The sequence below is a fragment of the Anguilla anguilla genome, chromosome 16 (genome assembly GCF_013347855.1).
Source record: "Anguilla anguilla isolate fAngAng1 chromosome 16, fAngAng1.pri, whole genome shotgun sequence".
Taxonomy (NCBI): domain Eukaryota; kingdom Metazoa; phylum Chordata; class Actinopteri; order Anguilliformes; family Anguillidae; genus Anguilla; species Anguilla anguilla.
In genome coordinates this window covers 20,710,975-20,731,000 of record NC_049216.1, presented here as the reverse complement: position 1 = coordinate 20,731,000, position 20,026 = coordinate 20,710,975, and the positions used below count along the sequence as shown (strand labels likewise).

At 40.7% G+C, this 20,026-nt stretch overlaps 1 protein-coding gene across 2 annotated transcripts in view; it reads right to left on the bottom strand.

Annotated features, from left to right (window-relative positions):
• Positions 1 to 17,449, bottom strand: part of LOC118214873 (A disintegrin and metalloproteinase with thrombospondin motifs 18-like) — a 41,177-nt gene extending 23,728 nt beyond the window's left edge. The window contains exons 1-11 of one of the 2 annotated variants that reach the window (XM_035395144.1): positions 17,233 to 17,449; positions 17,013 to 17,065; positions 16,804 to 16,879; positions 15,735 to 16,054; positions 3,911 to 4,160; positions 2,846 to 3,045; positions 2,513 to 2,596; positions 2,132 to 2,291; positions 1,651 to 1,756; positions 766 to 903; positions 531 to 684 (exon numbers count right to left, since the gene is read on the bottom strand). In XM_035395144.1, the coding sequence (XP_035251035.1) occupies positions 531 to 684; positions 766 to 903; positions 1,651 to 1,756; positions 2,132 to 2,291; positions 2,513 to 2,596; positions 2,846 to 3,045; positions 3,911 to 4,160; positions 15,735 to 16,054; positions 16,804 to 16,879; positions 17,013 to 17,065; positions 17,233 to 17,419 (1,728 nt within the window). In that variant the 5' untranslated portion in view covers positions 17,420 to 17,449. The remainder of the gene's footprint in view (positions 1 to 530; positions 685 to 765; positions 904 to 1,650; positions 1,757 to 2,131; positions 2,292 to 2,512; positions 2,597 to 2,845; positions 3,046 to 3,910; positions 4,161 to 15,734; positions 16,055 to 16,803; positions 16,880 to 17,012; positions 17,066 to 17,232) is intronic. The other variant, XM_035395145.1, reaches the window with a different exon arrangement.
• Between the last annotated feature and the right edge of the window lie 2,577 nt (positions 17,450 to 20,026).

The following is a 20,026-nucleotide window of genomic DNA, read 5'->3' as shown; positions in this document are numbered from 1 at the left end:
GTCCATAAGAATGCATGGCTAATTAAGTCTCTCCTGTTCTGCACGATGCAGACAGAATCCCAAAGGCTAGCCCACAGATAGCCCACAGATCCCTTTAATTAAGATGTGGGGTAGGTCATGTCTGAACTTTGTTCTCAAAGGCCCAGGCTTGAAGTTTACAGACAAAAGGCAATGGGGGTATTCAATGGCCTGGTCCATACCATAAGGCTAATCCTAAATTTGGAGCTTCTAAGGCATGTTCATTTCCCAAGCTTGTGTCCTTATAGGCTGAATAATTATTCAAAAGATTTGCATGTTAATGAAATGCCAAGATGTTAAAGGTATATGAGATTTTTTAGTATACATTTTTGAGCCTAGTTTTGCATTCATATTATTTCATGGTTTAGCCCAGGGTGTGGACGAAAAAATAGTTTGCTGTTCATTACAAATGAATATGTTTAGACAGGAGCCTTTAGTCATTTGCATCACAAATAACCTCATGAGGAATTCCCAAACAGATTGCAGGTCCATTATGCAGTCAGGTAGCCTACCTTCACAAAGTCCAGATTACAGAGTTTTGCCTTAGAGCCAAACTGCCATTTGCACTGAGTGTCAGCATCATACAACTGGCCAGGGAGCTGCTCCGGGTACTTGTACTGTCCAATTTGCTTTGGCTCATCCACCAGACAAGAAGCTTGGGCTGTACTGTGAAAAAACACACTGCGTATTAACAAGGAAATGGATCATGCTCAAATGTTACACCAACAGAAAGACAATTGGGCATACCCAAGGAATCGGCTGAGGTACTGACGGCTGCAGGCAGACCAGGAGAAGACTCCGTTGTTACCAGCTAACGTGGGTGACATGATGTTCCCCTCGGCCTTCCTGCACGGGTTCCCCTCACCATCATGAACCATCCCGAAACTATGGCACAGAGGGGCAAGACCTTTAATTAAGGAGTCTGCTGACCAGCAGACTCAGATCACAACTCACTCCACTGTTACAGTACATGATCAGCACACCATATAATCAGTTTATCATGTGTAGTCTTATAAGAACTGTGAAGAAGTGGCTGTTGCTTTTCATTTGTCCAGTTTATGAATTTTTGAGGCATGCTGCTGTATAACTGTTGCTCTGAGGCCTACAAAATAGTCTGTCTGTTTCAAAATCACATCTCTACAATTCATTGGTGATTAATAGTTCTTGGCCTACAGGTGCTTTTACAAACAATGCACACACTGGGAACCATTCACAGTTATTTGACCAAAACAATCAAATATTCGGTGTTAGCAGGTTGTTACTTCTTGCAACAAGTTCTTTCCAGTTTTTGTTGAGAGCATGCCAAATGAGAAAAAAATTAACTACAAAATATGTTTCACCAGCGAAATAAAAACTCCCTCTAATCACGGTGGCAACACGTGGCTTTTCACATTTTCTTAGAGCGGATGATGTAATATGTGATAATTCGTAATCATTTAATAATTTGTTCCAAATTATTCTGTTTCAATACACCCTCCTCTCTGTTTCAAATAAAATCATAAATTACCATATTGTTACTGAATTTACACTTCGCTGAAAGGTGAAGACCTTGCAGACTAACCATCTTTATAAATAAAAGCCAACTTCACTTTTCCTGGCTGTAAAAATGAGGACAGAGAGGTGTGAACATACTTGTGCCCTGATTCGTGTGCTATGGTAAATGCCAGGCCCAGTCCTGTGTCTTCATTTATGGTGCAGCTCCGGTATTTACTGCACATCCCACTTATAGGGGCAAAACCTGGATGAAGAAGAAAGAGCAGCCAGCCCTACTGTAAAGCCCTGTGTGTTCAAATAAATGCTTAAGATAGTTGTGTTCACAAAGCATCAAATATGTGGTTTCAATGTACAGTCATTAAAACTGATGTTTACCTTTTTTTTTTTTTTAACTGCCCGATACTTATGTCTGCTCTGTGGAGGAGTTCAGGAGACGTTCCCAGCTTACAGACACAGACACACAGATGCCCCTTTCCCAAGGATCTGAATCTGTGACCCAAGGGTCACAAATCCTGAGCCCATGCCCCTAATCAGCACTATGACCCCATTACCTCCAGAGCCCTGTCCTACTTATTCCCAGGGTGGGGTGGAATAATCCCGCAGACCCCCGGTCCCTCACCCAGAGTGTCACAGGGCTCGTTTTTCCAGGAGCAGATGTCCAGGCCCGTCAGCAGCACAGCGTGGTCGTGCCGTTTTCCGTTCCTCCCTACCAGACCCGACTGCCACTGGCAGAAGCTGTTGAGGGATTGGTCAGCGTGGTGGTTTATCATCAGGCCCAGCTGCCTCGCAACACAACAAATCTTGGATTAGTTCTTGCCAGGCATTAGCATATGTATTACTGACAGACACATGGAAACAAAATGAGCTATGGAATTAACTGGGTTCCTTCAGTGGCCAAACATATTGTCGAATAGACTTCTGATTTCTCAGTGCACAGTGTAAATTATTATGAATGCTCCCAGGGCAATGTATGGGGCATTATTTATTCTGGGTTTCTTACAGGATCTAGTTCCAGAAGAAGGAGACTGACAACCACGATGTTGATATCAGTTCCAATGGTACCATCTTTGAAAAGACTTGATACCTACAAACACAGCAAAACAAACCATGACATATTACAATATTAGAAACAGCATGTTTTGTTTCTGAATTACCAAATGTCAAATGATAAAATTTTTAAGGCCTTTTTTATTTTTATTATTTTTACCTCCTCAGTCCAAAGATTTGACAGCCTGACACTCCTTACAATCTACAAACTGCAATTGAAATATTTAACTGATGGTATCTCATTCTATCTTTCCAAGCCCCACCCGTAAGGCCCCTCTCAAATCACCATGTTCATGACAGTCAGGACGTAGGTGGTGACGTTCTCCCTGCCATGTTTCTCCAGCATTTTCCGGTCAGCCACAACCAGTGTTTCCACGTTCAGCCCCCCCACCTTGTTGGAGGTGATAGGAGAGCGTTTAGCCCTGCCTGGAGGCTCAAACTCATCAGGCATGATGGGCCAATCCTCAGCGGGAGGTTTAGGAGTGTCTGCGGTCACAAGTAGAAGAGAGAGGAAAGTGGTTCAGATAAACTTTTTTCCTTCCTAAGGCAATCCCAGATAACAGTGCCTGGGTAGTGTTCAAAGATAAGAAAATATTCAGTCATTCTCTTAACGTCCTGCTTTTGAACTGACAATTTTGTCAACATGCCAGGTAGTAATTCCAGTACATGGTGGCACCTGAGACATGCACAGAAATTTACATCATTTCATAACAATAGCACATTTCATCAGTTCCCATTTACATTTGCCCTGCAGTTTTCCTGTATATTTACAAAGACACTGACAACAAAACAATCCTGAATTGTAATTGAAGCATTTAAAAGACAAGGAGGGGTCAAGATTAAATACATATTTTCAACAGGTTATATGTATTTAAAACACACTGATGGCTGTTTTGTGTTAGCTTGTGATCCAATAGCATGAAATGAGACTTTTACAGACACAGAATTGCTTATTCACTTCAAGTTCACTTCAAGTTATATATGTAAAATTAAAAAAGAATGTGATCATGCATGCCATGGAATGTTTTTGCTAAAATATGAAAACTATAGAGCAAGCACATGGCCTATCTAATGCAGTTATGTAAGTGTTGTGGTATATAGCCACTTTGTGTTTACCTTGTGTTTATTATATTAATACCATTCCATTGTGCGCAACGAAATGCAGACATTAAATGTATCTCTGAGAACCACTTCTTTACTTTAGAATTACTGGGTGTATGCACTAAGACAACCATTTCAGTTTTAAATTTGGTTCAGAAACACAGCTAATCTCTCAGTCTCAGTGAAACACTCAAACTGATTTTAATTGAGGAGCACTCCTGTTATATATGGACAAAGTTTCCTTACATACATTGCTTGCGCCGTCCACAGAAGTGTTGCCTCTGCATTTTCCTGTGATGGTGAAGGTGATTCATGTTGTGATTGGTCGGTCTCTGCATTTCAGGTGCTGTTCTGCTTCTGTGTATTTGATGTTCAGCTGAACGTCTGTAGAGCACATGTGGGTGATGTCCACTGGGGGCACTGTAGTTGTGCTCCACAGCCAGGTGCTGGGGCAGTGGAGTGATGAAGAACTCGTCATCTGAAGTCTTGATCAAACCTGACTGGTAAAAAAAACAATTGGTGGGTGAAGCTGGGGAGGTCACATGACAATAGCAAAACAAAATTTTAGGAGGCAGTTCAGTGTGATTTGAGAGTTGATAGTACCTATTATCTTAATCCAATTGGTTTCTGGACTAAATACCTTCAGTGGGAAAATCTAGCTTTACAAAATGTAAGCAATATGAGAAAGGATATGAGAATAACTAGACTAAAATTAGTTGCTAAAAAATAAAATGGCATAGCGTATTTCAATTAAATGTGAAGAAGAATCTTACACTGTATCTGGGTTGCACATAGCATAACTCTTGCAACGCCAATGGCCCAATTTCCTATGAGACTTCGAAGCTCCAGACTATACATTACAGGCAATGACAGGTTAGATTTTGCTTTAAAAAATAAAAAGACGACATAGAAGCATTTCAAAACAAGGCTTCCCTGCAGTCACTACTCTTTAATTAAACAGGGCTTCCTGTGAGGATTCCCAGATGCCACGTAGAGGTGCAAAGGAGATGCTGGAAACAGAAAAAGTTGAAACACGCTTTGAGAATCTCAGCTGCCTGTAAAAACACATTACGGCCGGTGGTTATTAATCATCCGCCATCACAGCGCTATCTCGGCATCTGTTTGAAAGGCTCTATCAGTTTGATTAGCATCGTGAGCGTCTCCTCGGCTGCGTCTGCTTACGCTCATGCATTTGGGGAGGGGCTCCGTCTTTGAGAACTCTTGGGAGTTCGCTGCCATGGGTGATCATTTCAAGGGCAGCAGACTGAAAGGATGCAATATTGGTTTTCGTCATTCTAAGAGCCTGTCACTGTGGAGGGGCGATGACTCTCTTCGCTCGTCGCCGATAACGTGTGTTTCTCTTAAGTTTGGCAACATAAAGATCACAAGGGAGGCTGGGTCAAGAGCTCTGCTTTTTGTTGATAATTGAGGAGAGGGGCCAAAGGTCATAGAGCACTTAAACATCTGTGCTTCATTGCTATGGAGGAGTGTAGATCCTTATATCTGCGTGCAGGCATGCAGGCATGCACGTACATACACACACATACACACACAGACATTGTACATATGTACATGTCACCAACATGCAAACACACTTCTGTTTGCCTAAAATATATTCATATATCACAACACTAGCAATAAGTGGGAGTGGTTCTTTTGGTTCCAGACAACTCATGTTTGTTGTCATCCATTGATGAAATCCATATTTAAATTATGATCCTCTCAGAGTTTAAGTTCTCATAATCAGGAATGCTGTAGTTGTTCAAAACAGACAGATGAGTCATGAGACTAAACTACTTATATATGATGTGTTTTACATCACTAAATTTCTCAGCGCTGCAACTTGTGTTAATTGGTTTCTTAGCCAGTTTTTGTGCCCTGAGGTCAGTGTCTGTGTCTGTTCTGCGCCATGTCTGAAGCCACCAAGAAAAGTGCTGAACTTTTCGAATTCCGTCTGGGGGATGAAATGCCCCCCACCCCCTGCCCCCAGTCCTGATAGTCCCCTCCCCCCAAAAAACTAACCAAACAGTTGTGCATTCAGTCATTCATTTGTGCCACCAGTCAGTCCTGTGGTTGCTGGCCTCTCCCCACCCCCATTAAGCACAACTCAACCCCCCCCCCCCCCCCCCCCCCCCCCCCCCCCCCCCCCCCCCACCCCCAGTCCCCATTTCCCTGACTCGCAAGTAAACATTGGGAAGACAAAGGGAGACTGAGGCAGAACCGCATGTTGTGAAAACAGTGCCCAGGAATGGCAGGCTGCCACCCTCAGGCAGACATATGGATGGGGCAAGAGCAAGGCTAATGAGGCTTCATCAACGCTCATTCTAGGAAAATACAGACTGAACGACAGATTTCCCACAGATGGATTTCATTTATGATTATAATCCAAGAGAATTGCTTTGGACTGCTGTCTTACAGCCAGTCTTGCTATCAAAAGGTAGCAATACATGTGCACTCAAAGGGTAGCAATATATGTACACTCAAAGGGTAGCAATATATGTACACTCAAAAAGTAGCAATATATGTATTGGGACTGTGCATTTCTCCCCCTCTCTCTCTCTCTCTCTCTCTCTCAGTGCCATGGTCTACCTGTCCTTCACTTCACCATCAACCATCAAACCATCATGTGACTCATAACTTTTCACAGTGACAAAGGCAAGGACATCATAACTGCGCAATAGCAGTGCACCAACTAACAAAGGGAAACAGTCTTGGCAGTGACGCAGAAGTTTGCTTTGCCAGATGGTATGGCAGTAAAGCCCCATGGGTCCACACCTCAGAAGAGTGGCCACTGAGTAAACAGTGATCACAGAGGAAGCCATAGTGCCCCCTGACAATCAAAATCCAGACAGCAGGTCACGAGAGAACCGCTGACAGACTCCAGAGTTGATGTAAAAATCATCTCACTGGCTGAGTAGCCTAAAATCTTCTCGCTTTGTTTAGAGGGTCGTGAGCATACCCCAACTGGCAATTCATTACAAGTTCCACTGTAATGTGAAGCTCTGTCTGGAGAACATTCAGAACTTTGAACTGCTGGGCTCAGTTTTTACAAACGGAAATACTGTAGCGGTATTATAATGGTGCTCTAAACTTTTGTCCTGAGGGCTTCCATCTGGTAGGGTTTTCTCGCTAACCCCTAAACCCCTCAAAACCGGGAAGCTAAATTGGGTCAATCAGGACAATGACGGCTGAATGAGGGGTTTAAGGGTCTGGAAAGAAAGCTGTACTACAGCCCTCTAGAATCAGGTTTTAGTAACTTTGATGTACATACGTATAGTGATGTCTGATCAGATTTCATTGAGCCACTCAATATTGTTTATATCGTTTTATTGTTATCGAAGTGGCTATTGTACTTAAACATTCATGTCTGTATTCAAATTTTAACTGTAATATTGGGAAACCTAATTGTTGAATCTAATTTGCATATATTAAGTAGTTTATAGTCTCCTTGAAGATAACTGATAATTTGCTTTAAACTATTTAATCAGTTCCACACATCATGTTAATTGGTTTAATGTTGATAATGCAGTCACAAACTGAATTAAGAGTGACAGTTGCTTGTTTATGTTACAATGTGTCCTTATGTTACCTTTTATGCTACAATTTAATTACCATGGAAAGACGAGATGCACACAGTGTCCCTTCATCACTGGAAGAATTGTCAGCATCATATTGTTTATCCATCACACAATTTCACAGTTCTTCCCAGACTGACCCCGCAGGCTTTAATAAATCAGTCACTAAGAGGATACTTCATGCTATGTGACAGGAGCACAGTCACATGTAGCCAAAACAAAATTACTAATCTGCAGAAGGAGGGACAGGAGACACAGTAACTTTTTGACCGCCTTCACCCCAGTTTCATGCCCCTTCATCAGTAACTTAGTAAGCTTGCGAGTCATTAGCAAAGGACCTCGTTAGCATCTTCCCATGGCGACACGTCCCTGTGGATTCTGTCCGTGGCACCTCCCACGAACATTAACCAACATCCTAGAGGAACTCTGCCGTTAGCACTTCCCATTGTTCCCCAGATGTGCCCAGTTATCACACATGTATTCCATTTGTCTCAGAGGCATACCACACTTTGCTGTAAAAATAGCTAACAAATTATCCTGGTAATTAGCAGATATAGGTGCCTACAGTGTGCTTGATAATCTAAAGGAATTGACTCCATCTGTATTGTTGTGGCCTTTTTCTGTATGTCTGAAAGTCTTGAGAATTACAGTAAAATAAGTTGAGATGGAAAACACAAAGTAATCATGACATAAAATGCATAGCTTTGTTCACAATTGATTCTAAAAGTGTTTATAAATTGTATTATATTATATTATATTAATGTCCCAGCACAGGAAACCATCATAAAAGGGAGCTATACAAACCAAAACAAATATATAAATATACTGTCAGACTTACAAGAAATGGAATTTCATGAGCCAAGACTTACATGATTTAACACTGTCCTCTCTCCTTTTTAATTGTTGCTTAACACTGAAGTTCCAAGCCTCCAGTAAGCTCTTTTTAAGTATACATGTGTACGAGTGTACATTACATAGTAATGGTTCATATGAAGACATTTCACAGATATGAGATGTCTCTTCCCACTCAACCATGGTAAATAACATTAATAAGAAAAATATGAAGTGAATACAAACATGTTATCTCACCATTTCTTTTCAATATTATTCAATTGTCACTTGTATTAAATATCACATTACAGGAAACCAATATATTTGAGATTTCAATACATTACCTACACAAACTATAGTAAATGGATTTCATGTAAAGGCATTTTACCACTATGGACAGTTATACAGTCAGCTGCACCCTGTACAGCATTTAAAATTCCAGTGACTAAATGTATCTTTGGTGTTAGTGTGGGAAGTGGTCCACAACTTGTCTGTCTTCCTTTAAGTCCATAATAAACACAATTAGTTTGGCTTTGTGTAAACTACAACTTCTTTTAAAGCTGCCAACCATGACATTACTTTCCAAATTAGTACGTGCTTACATGCTGTTAACGTCTGTGAGAAACCTGGGAGAAACTCAGACCAGTCATTATGGAGCGCTAAATCACATCTGCATTCCTGCTACAGTATGTGATGCATGTGTCTACAGTTCAACCAATGGAGAATGAGATAAGGCAGGAGATAATTCTAAAACTGAAGAACATCTACATTGACAGCATTATGAAATACAATATGTCTCCAGTCTACTAGAAGGACCTTACTGTCTCTTATTTTCACATAGCATTCAACATGTCAAAGATTACCCATTTGCTTTATTTAATGTGTTCTCATGAATTACTTGGATCTCATCCATAATTTATTGCTGAATGTATAGCTGGAAGGCCAATTGTAATAAATCTATTCCCTTACACAAGCACCAGCCATCAGTAGACATTTGTTCAATACTGATTCAGAGGCAGGGTCTAGTCAAAAAAAGAGGGAAAGAGGAACCTCTTTTAACACTCTTTAACACTGTTGTGGAACTCTAGATAAATACCACATAATCATGAATTGTCCCCCTGAGCACTTTCTTTGAGAAACAAAACCAAGGTAAGCCATCTTTAAGCTCCGTTCACTAATGGGGTTATATGACCGTTTATCAGCTGAACAAATGGGCATGGTCATAAACATGCCCTTCAATCATTTTCCTGTGGGGATAGGTGTGACTGTGATCCCAACACGAGAAGTGCACTGTTGAAAAAAGGAAGACTTCGCTGCAGGCAACGCAGTCAGGAAGTAATCTATTTCCCACTAGGACACTCCCCAATTCAGGCAGAGAGAGATAAAGAGGTATACATAGAGTGTGAGAGAGAGAGAGAGAGAGAGAGAGAGAGAAATATATTTATTCTGTTTATTGTAGTTAAATTGTTATTGCCTGTCTGTTATGTTTGTCACGTGGGTGTATGCTTTGGAAATGTAAGTGTATCCTTACCATGCCAATAAAGCTTATTGAATTGAATTGAAAAAAAAAATTGAGAGAGAGAGAGAGATTACATATATTGCCACCTTTCAATTGCAACCCAATACAGTTTTATCATGGTGCTTTGCTGGAGGCAAATTTTCATGCCATAAACCCACAATGCAAGAATCATCAAAGGAGTTTGTCTGAATGGAATAGCAGTACAGGTGTGGTTTTGAACCAACCAATCCTGACCTAGAGATGCTATCAATGTCTCTCTCTCTTTGGCTGTCGCTGCTACTGATTCAATGAAACCACTAATGTATTAAGCACCAACCTGCAAAATTCTGTTGGGAGGCACTCGCTTTGCAGATTTTGTCTTTGAAATATTTCTGAAAATCTAAAGCAATAAATAATTATTTGGATCAAAATCTGAGGATAGCATTGATTCGTTTCTTTAATGACTACAGCAGTCTGCGCTCCAGACTAACCCCCAGTAATATGTATGGCTCCACATTTCCATAGTGTAGGCCTTCCACCTTCCCCATTTATCTTGGTCTTCTCTGAGAGCATGAACACAATGCTGTTGACAGGATGTGAATGCTACAAGCTTGGTTCTTTTTCTGGCATCTCGCATCGGGCACTACATCACTGTCACTTCATGGACCTCTGGGAATCGCTTTCAGTGGTACACACAAAATGACTGGTTGAACCTTTCGTACGTAATGCACTGAGAGTTATGAAAGGGTGGGTGGGGGAGGAAGAGGCGGGGGATGTCACATCAACTGCAAAAGCCCAGACATTGAATCTTCTTTTCATTTGCCTGGCACCAAAAGGCAAGCACAAATGTCTGGTGCCACCCATGAATCTGCTTTTGTTGCTCTGTCCCCTGAGTAGCTCTCAAACCTACAAACTAAGCTGTCAGTGTTCTGCTTGGGGTTTCAATGCAGGTGGTCACCACCAGCCAGGGCCCTGAGGGTTTCTCATAGCTGGAACAGCGTGTGAGAGCAGGAAACCAGCCTTGTAGGGCAGGGCCACCAGCCGTACCGCTGCATGTCTGCAGAGGCCACAGAAGGGGAAAAACTGCAGTACTGCAGCAGCAAATTATGTTCAGCCATCTTGTTTTTCTGGACCAGTCATCAGTACCAAGGGAACCAAAACCAGGAGAAGTTCACTATGGAACAACCAGTCACCACAATGCAATCTCTTTACACAGAAGTTTCAAGTTAATGTTTCCACATGACCAATGCATTCACACGACCGTTTCCAAATGATTGACTCCACAATACACATCATTATAGAATGCAATTTTACGCAACCGATTCAATGTTACAGATAAATTTACACTGCAGAATCTGTTGACGCCATTTAAACATTCTGTATTAAGCATATATATGCATACACTGCCGTTTTCACACCCTTTATAAAGTTGAGCAAAAAGACTATAAATAAATTCTTATTAGCCCTTAGCTATTTTGTTAAATTTCTGACATCTACTAAATATCACATTTTAATAATGATTCATGGAATCAACAATATTTTTTATTTCCAAAAAATACATTTCATATTCTGTTTGTGCACTCTCTCTTATGGAAGTCTGTAGGGGCCACGCAATATATCTATTTTTGGACAAACAATTATCTTGTGATCTCGACATAACAAAAGTTGTTTTCTCGTTATCATGAGATAACCTCTGCAATCTGAAATCACAGTGATTGTGTGACAAACTGGAGATAGCACAGAATACTTTATGAATCTATAGATTAAGTTATTGCTTTTACAGCAGACCTGTCTCAGATACTGCTGAGATAATTTAAAACCGGTCCACTTTGTGGCTTGATTGAGCCTGTCTGGAGTGCCAGATTGGCGGGGTTTGTACTTTTGTAATCAGACCGACTTCTCTGTAGCAAGCAAGCTCTGTCAAGAACATTTAATATTTTCAGATCTAGCCCAGGTCTGATCTACAGTTAAATATACATTTCCCAACAAATCAGTAATCTATTGTCATTATTGTCTTATACTGTGCACATTTCAGACCAAGTGGCAAAGTCACTTTGACTTCTGGACAAAATAGAGACAGGTAGATAGAGCAACTTTATTGATTTGTCTTTGGCTACACGTGGCATATAAAACACATTACAAACATAAAACATGTACTTAAAAGAAAAAGATTGCAAAAGAAAATGTAGCGATGCTATGGTCCAGTGTGATTGTGCACTGGACCATATTATGTTGCCCTATGAAAATGAACACATTAAATTTTATTTGAGCAGGGACTGACTCGGATAGCCTATACATCACGTTATTTTTAAATCAATAATAGACTACTTCCAAGTGTATCCCTACTACCAGAGTCCATCCCTGGTCAAAGCAAAATCAAATGTGCTCATCCATATGGCAACATGCTATTCCCAGTCTGTCACACACATTGATTGTGCATTTAGATTGTAGAGGTTATCTTGTGATCATGAGAAAACAACTTTAGTTATGTCAAGATCGCTACATAAATAAGTTATGATCACAAGAAAACAACGTCTGTTATGTCACAAGATAAATAAGTTGTGATCTCGAGAATCAAAAAAAAAAATAAAAAAAAAATAAAAAAACGTATTGCACAGCCTCTACGGATTTCCGTACTTTTCATAAGGATAACGCTTTTTTATGAGAGTGGTGTAGATTGGTAAACATATTGGGAGATCTTTGACTATTACTCATTGCAGAATATTTTACTATCCTTCAGATCCTTCAGTTGGGGTTTGTGCACTGCTCAGCTAAATTAAAAAAAAAAGAAAAAGTTGAACATTTCATTTTTTCTCTGAGCAATTGTATAAGTATAAAATAATATAATTTCCCCATTCTGAGCATGCAACACAGCTCATTACCTGCATTGTTAATTTTATACAGCCTTCTTTGCTCATCTTTATTAAGGGTGTGAAAAAATTCAGAGCATAGTGCACGCATATGCACACACACAATTGACACTATACAGTGCCTGTCAACGGCTTTCGGCTCATCAGTGGAGTGTACATGGGGTAGTAAGTAGGTTTCCACATGTTACAACAGCAGTGGCAACCGGCAACCCCCAAACTGAATAAACACTGCTTGCTTAGGCAGCTGAGAGCCAAGATCACAAGCGCAGAGGGTGCAATCTGCACACCTCCACCCCCTGAGTTACGCAGCCTATGGAGAGGGGTCTGGAGCTTCAGTTAGCCATCAAAAACACTGTGTGAATGCTTCCACATGGTTGCGGGAAGAAACTGCCACCATGGCTCCCACAGACAGCCATTCAGCACAGTGGAGAACTTCACCACTTTGAGAGGAGGGAGCGCCCACATGTAGAAATATTTTCCTTCTGACTGACCATAGCCGACGACAGAACTTCAGAATATGTCTGTAACTCAATGGCTATGAACGTAACGTGGCAGAGGGCTTGGGAAAGGGAAAGGTCACGTCCATGTTTGTCAGGCCCGGACACGCTAGCCTGAGCGTTGGAATCTGCTAAAAGGGCAATCTGATAGCTCAACAATCCAACAATACTGCCAGGCTCGCACATCAGAAGACCCCCACACTAGTCCAATAAGATAATTAATGTGATATAAATTTAGGTTTCATAAAGTGTGTCCAAACCTTTGGATAGCAGTGGAAGAATCAAGCTTCACCATCAAGCTACATTGTATTTGGCGTGTAGCCAAATCTCTTACAGAGACGACATTTTAACATACAATCCATTTATAGAGCTAGACATTTTACTGAAGAAATTCAGATTAAGTACCTTGTTCAGAGGTACAACAACAGTATCTGAGAGTGAAACCCCCAACTTTTGTGTTACAAGACCAGCTCCCTTACTATCATTTTACACTGCCGCCAAAATTATAAGCCAGTACATCAAGTTTAGACCTGTTGGTAATTCTGCCTTCTAGGAAGGAAGAACTGCCCAACAGCACTTGGCACCAATGAATATAGACTGTCATTTCGTGCCAGGTGCCAGTTAGCTTCTGCTCATCTGGTTTCAATGGTTCATTCTTTATGTCCATGGGATAGAACCACTCAAGTTTTTCTTTATTTACTCATTAGGTTTGACAAGTATCAGCACACGTTTCTGATTATGATCCCATCAAATAAATTATCCCCTCATGAAAAGAACTTGATTAAAATTATTTTAAATTTTAAATGTAAACTACTGAATCTCCAATCATAAAGTTAAAGATGTCCCTCCTAAGGTTCTGACAGTCCTCTGTTCTGCACGCCAGTGTTGTAAATCACACAATGGCCAATTAATGCGTGTGTGACTGAGGCGACAGAATCCCTGTACACCAAAGAGCACTTAAAACTCTGAATTAACATTCTTCAAGCACAAGACCCTCTCGCTTGAAACCGACTGCCAGTTATCCTCTGGGTTTCCAAGCAGAAGAGGCAGGCAGGGATCAAGGGGATGAATAAGTCCTCGTTTGTATTAATCCAAAGCTCCTTGAGAAGAAACATGGCATGTAGGGTTAAACGCCTGGCAGCTAGGCACTGTGTGCTGGGGGATACTTTTTCAAAGATTATATTTTCATTCTACATAAGAAAAATAAGAAAAAACCAACAACCATTTAATGTAATATCTCTTCACGCTCAAAATCAGGGTACGTGCGCATGTAAAAGACCGCAAGAACAAAATTGTTCGCCGATGCCCCCTAGGTCATCTTCCAAGAACAGAAAAATAATAGGGAGGGGAAAAATAGATCAAAGAGTGCTTCCAGTCTATTCAAATGCAATTGCTTCCAAATCACATTGTGTTGTCGCGCAGTTTTAAAGAATGGGTCACTGCTGTTTTATTGTAGTGAAGCTACTACTAATGAAAGGGACAATGCGCAGATTAGTGCTGCCAGCCAAGCGGCTGAAACTTCACTCTGGGTTTAATTGCACTGAACAAGGGGGATAGGGAAACAGGGAAAACAAGGGACAAAAGAAGGAGCATGGTGCAGAGAAAGAGGTAGAGGTTATTTGCAAAAAAAAGGTATGTTTTATCACAGTGGAGTGTCCCGGGTGGACATGTGATCACTACGGTTGTCCTAGCAGAGGAACAGGGAGGTGAGCACTAAGCCAAGAAATCTTTCAAGTGAACCATTTCCTGTGTGTCCTCACTCACCCTCCAAGATCCATTCACTGAAAAGAACCCATTTATGACTTCATATATGGCGCCACATTCAGGGCTTCTCTTGCTCGCACAGGTGTGTGGTTTTGTGACAATGAAAGGTCATTCACTGGTGACAAAGGCATGCTGACTGATCTCTTCCTGGACTCAAGCAACCAATTGTTAACCCAGACTCTTGTACAGGTATGAAAGGTTTTGAAAGGAAGTGCTGAGTCCGAATCAGACTGATATTGAGTATAGTCATTAAGGGAATGAGAAAAGTAGGTTAAATTTTCTCTAAATGTAGTGCACTTAAAATCCCAGGATGATATACTTATCTCTGGGGTTTCGCTAAGTATATTCGGGAGCATACATTTGAGGAGGTAAAGGACCATTTTGGTCCCATAAATATGATGTACAGCTTCGCTTTAAGAAGAAGGCACAGCTTCACTGATGTGTTCCTTCTATAACGACAATGACACGTGAGCATAGCAGAATGTCTTACGACACTGCCACGGTATGGTTGGAAAATAGTATGGAGGATATTTCTCACAAACTGCCCATCGCGTACTAACCTACACACTAAACAGTATGCTTAGTAGACAGTACATATTTCCAGGACACAATAGTTAGGAGGCTGATTTGGACACAGTTGTCTGGAGCTGTCAACTGCTCAATAAAGACATTTCAGAATCGAGAACGGTCTCAATATAAGGCAGTACTCAAATCATGTACACATATTTACTTCAGTTTCTGTCTCATTAATAGGCATAAACAGACATAGAAATATTTGGCGACAACTTAAAGGGAAAGCATTGGCTGAATGAGCCATTCTACATTGCAGTCAGAGAATCAAAGATGACATGCAGGAAGCACAAAAAAGTGATGCACACACAACATGGAGACCTTTCTTTGGCAAACTATGACAGTAAATGGTGAATGGACTGCATTTATATAGCGCTTTTATCCAGTAGGGGACAGTAACAGGGGATGACAGAATGGCAGTTCTTTGGGACAGCAACAGAGGATACAGACAGAGAAAGAGAGAACTTACCAGCCCTGAGCAGGTGGATATAGCTACAGATGAAGTGGAGTGGTTTCGTATAAATCCCTGATAAAAGCAGGTGTAGAAATCAGGCTCCTGGGGGGCAGCAGTAAAGCCATCTGTGCCAAAGGTCTGTATGGTGAACCCATCGGCTACCACCTTGGAGGGCCTCAAGTCCAGGTGCATGTCTTTCCCAAAGGCTGACAGTTTGTAGTGCACGGAGCCCTTGGCAGACAGCAAGGATCTCCTCCTCCGACTGCCCCCCATCACATTGTGTGAGATGAAACCTCCCGTGGAGTCCACCTCGATAGGGGTCACAAACATGTAATCTACACAGAAGTCAACACACGTTAACGATATCTGTTGGGAGCATGAACTGTATATCAAAACATCGACCACATAATGGAAACAAAATTTTGGGATGATTTTAGACAGTCTTTCATTAGCAGTCCTTTATTTCTTATAAATAATTGTATTTGTGCTTTATAGTTCCATCATTGTTTTATCATCTGTAGGTACTTTGTTAAACACAGCTTATCGATAGTAATAGTTTTTAAAAGAATCATATACATGTCAGCCACGCACACGCGTGCACACGTGCCCACACGTACATAGACATGCAGCAGGCACACACAAACGCTAGTAAATCGAAGTATGTGAATCATCTCATCTGCCTTGCGTGTGTTTTGAATTTCCCACTCTACGATGTAAGTCAGCTTGATACAGCTATTAGAGGGAATCCCTTTCCTATACAGACCTGCGTGGCAACTGTTACCACGGAAGAGAACTAGAATGCAGTTTGCTATGCCTGTCATCCTGAAGTTTTCATGTGGTTATCAATGGATTTTCTTCACTAAAATGTGTCATGGCATATATACTTCTCCCCGTGTTGTCACCGGTAAAATCACTGCGTTTTTGTTTAAGTGTATGGCAACTACGCCGGGTGTTTCAAAGAAATGATTGATTATCAACATTGATAAATGCACGTGATGAAAGCGATCCGTTCGTTAACAGTATCACAGGAGACTCGTTACATTTATTTATTTATTTTTCCGTAAGAATAAGTGGATTTACTGACCATGATATAGCCCGCTGGTGACTGGAAAGTCGGCTGTGACTGAAGATATTGAAAAGTAGCAGCATATCTGCAAAGTCTATAAATAGCAGATATAAATTAAGGTCAAAGATAATGACAAACACCCCGGGATAAGATAACTTAATAGATGCAGTTCAAAAATGAATAGCAATCATAGCTACTTTGAAAAGACTGAAATGAATGTCACCTGCCTTCATAATATTCCCAAACCACAACGTGGATAACTTCACTGATGTGCAGCTGACTAATGGGAAAGGTAAAGTCCATATCAAAAGGAAAAGACAATCCATGTTTTAATGAATGAACCTCTTCTGTTACCTCCTCTTTGAAAGTCGCAAAAATAACCCGCGGCAGCATATAATGCAATTGTCAGGCATTGTTAATTGGGTTTTGCCTTTGCTTGCTCCTTACGTGAAGTCCATCGAATCCATTTCCTCCAACTGCATGAAATTGCTTCCCTATGGCGTGCTGAGACAGGTAGGTAGCTGTCTCCTGAAGTGCTGAGTTTGCTCTGCCGGTGCAGAACAGTCAGTCGGCTCGTGCAGGCACAGAACAGGAGCATAAGCCCCCGCGGGAGGGAAGCAGCGTGACCAATCATCGCACCGAATTCTCCACGAGGTGTGCTCCACTGTCAGACGATCTATCAACAAAAGCTGAGTTCATGGAGTTTCCCTATTATCGCACAGCTAGGCAATTTCAAATTGATAATAACGATCATTCGGCAGCTGCAACAAATTATTTTATATTGTGACAGATTAAGATAATCCCAGAAGTTTAAAAGGGAGCATTTAACTCTTCATCAAAATAAATAAATAAATAAATAAATAAATGGTGGTAAACATATTGTGGCAGTTTTGCACTTATGAGTTCAATTTGTTTCAACATATTGTTTAATGTATTTTTTTATTTGACCCTTTTTCTCCCAATTTGGAGTGCCCAAACTGAGAGCAGTGGTGCTCAGCACTGCAAATTCCTGCATTTAGGAGAAAGCCATTTTCTCTCAAAAAAAATTATGTATGTATACTTTCAACATAAGAAAACACATTTTCAACTGGAACTGGTGCTGTATTGAAAGTCCCATTGCAGAGTTGTGCTACAAATCCTGGTGATTCAGTGATTTTGTGCTGTTTATTTTTGCCACTGTTCAATGGCATATGGTACATCAGCACTCAGTACTGGAATCTCTGCCATCAATTTGGGAGAGCTCAGACAGCACATGCTCTCCTCCAATGCATGCAATTCCAGGCATAACTTTTTATTACACCACAGCTCGCAAGTGGGGCTTGCACAGAGGTGAGGAAGACACTTCATGTGCGTTTTAACAGGTACCCAGTTGACCAGCGGGAGTCAATAGATGTGTATCCCTGCCGTATGAACCAGCCATAATCCTGGGTGACGCGACCAGAAATTATATATCACCCCACATAATTACAGGCCGCAGTCAGCACCGGTATGGTCAGAATATGTGGGACCATGTAGGCTACAAGAATAAAAACGGTGCCATAACTGGGCAATTCAGGCAGCCCTCATGACACCCAACAGCCCTCAGGACAACAATACTTAAATATGTTTCTCATGCAAAAAATCTGTGAATCACCTTTACCATTTCCTTAGAGATACTGTCGGTACTTGGATAATTATTTATACTAAGCTCCTAATTTATAAGCATACACTTTGCAATTCACAGTAACTTCACTGCCTGCTCAAAAAGTGATATGATAGTGGAAGATATGCACTAGATGGAAAAAAAAAAGTGTCCAATTTGTTCCTTATATATTATCAGGGCCGTATTGCATAAATATAGTGATGCAATTTGCATTGTAATTCATAAATTAGATTTATTTCTGATTTATTCCTGATAATGGGTGATACTGCAGTCTGAAGAAAGGACTAGCACCTCCCTGAATGCAGGAACAACTTCTGCATTAGATAGCTTTTGAGTATAGCATGAAGGACAAACCAACAATTTAATTGGCTCTGAGTTGGCATAGCAATAGCCAATGGACATACACCATTACTTCATCAATAGGAACCCGTTAATTGTGCAAGCCAAATCACAAAAACAGTGAAACCACAGTGATGCCTTTGTTGCCCCATCTCACTACAAAGTAGTACTTCAAAGCAAGGTTAATCATTTTGTGATAAAGAGCATGAAAGTAATAAGCTGTGGCCTCTTCCACTTAGTGAAAGCTCTCTCCTCAATTAAAGACTCTTTTCTTTTTTTCTTTATTATTATTATTATTATTATTTATTTATTTATTTTTACTGCATGTGAAAACATTTTGTTTGTTAATTAGTTTATTTGGTGGTGCATTTTCCTGTAACAATAATCCTGGCTGATATTATTATACTTTTAGTCTAGCATTACCTTCAGGAAAGTTAAAAAGACATGCAACTGAATTACAATTTACAAACTTCAGAAAGGAGCAGGAACAGCAATATCTATGCTATTTCCAAGGAAATATGGAAGTTCACTCATTTCCACTCCAGTATTTTTATTTACACATTATAGCCAAGATGTAACATTGAGTGTAACTTTCAAATTCTTTCAGAATTGTTTGGAAGAATCCATCTTGGTTAAGTTTCTTTTCAAGGAGACTCAGAGTATTATTGGTGGGGAATGAGGCCAGTGCAAGGTAGATTTTGGCGTGCTTTTTACAGATGTACTTGTTGTGCTTGATCATGCTGGAAAGGACTGAAACAGTGACTCCAGAACTAAGCAGCAACATGGTGAGAAGTGAGAAGTGTAGATTTGTTCTTGAGACCCCAGACATCAAGGAATTTACTCAACTCTTTCTGTCCATAATAACCAACCAAAGAAATGACCTTGGTTATTCAAAAAAAAAGGTTGAGGGAATATTTAAAAAATCCCATGACTAGTGTCACCATAATGCTAGAGCTGGCTCTGGCCTCATCTCAGTCTGGTATCTGTGACTAATGGTCCTTGTAATTTTGTAATTTTATTGCTAGTTGAATCTGCAAAAGGGATTTCGTTTCTGATTATTTTATTTTGGGCATGGTAAGTGGTTGCCACTGTGGCAGCCACATATTGGCTTGTCACTCAGAGTTCTTCTGGACTGTTTTTTCATGAATGTAAAGTTTGAGTGTAAAACACATCTACCCTCTGCCGATTGCAATGTTACAGCATTCTTGACAAATGCTACTTAGCTTTCATAAACAATCTCATATACAAACAAAATTGTTT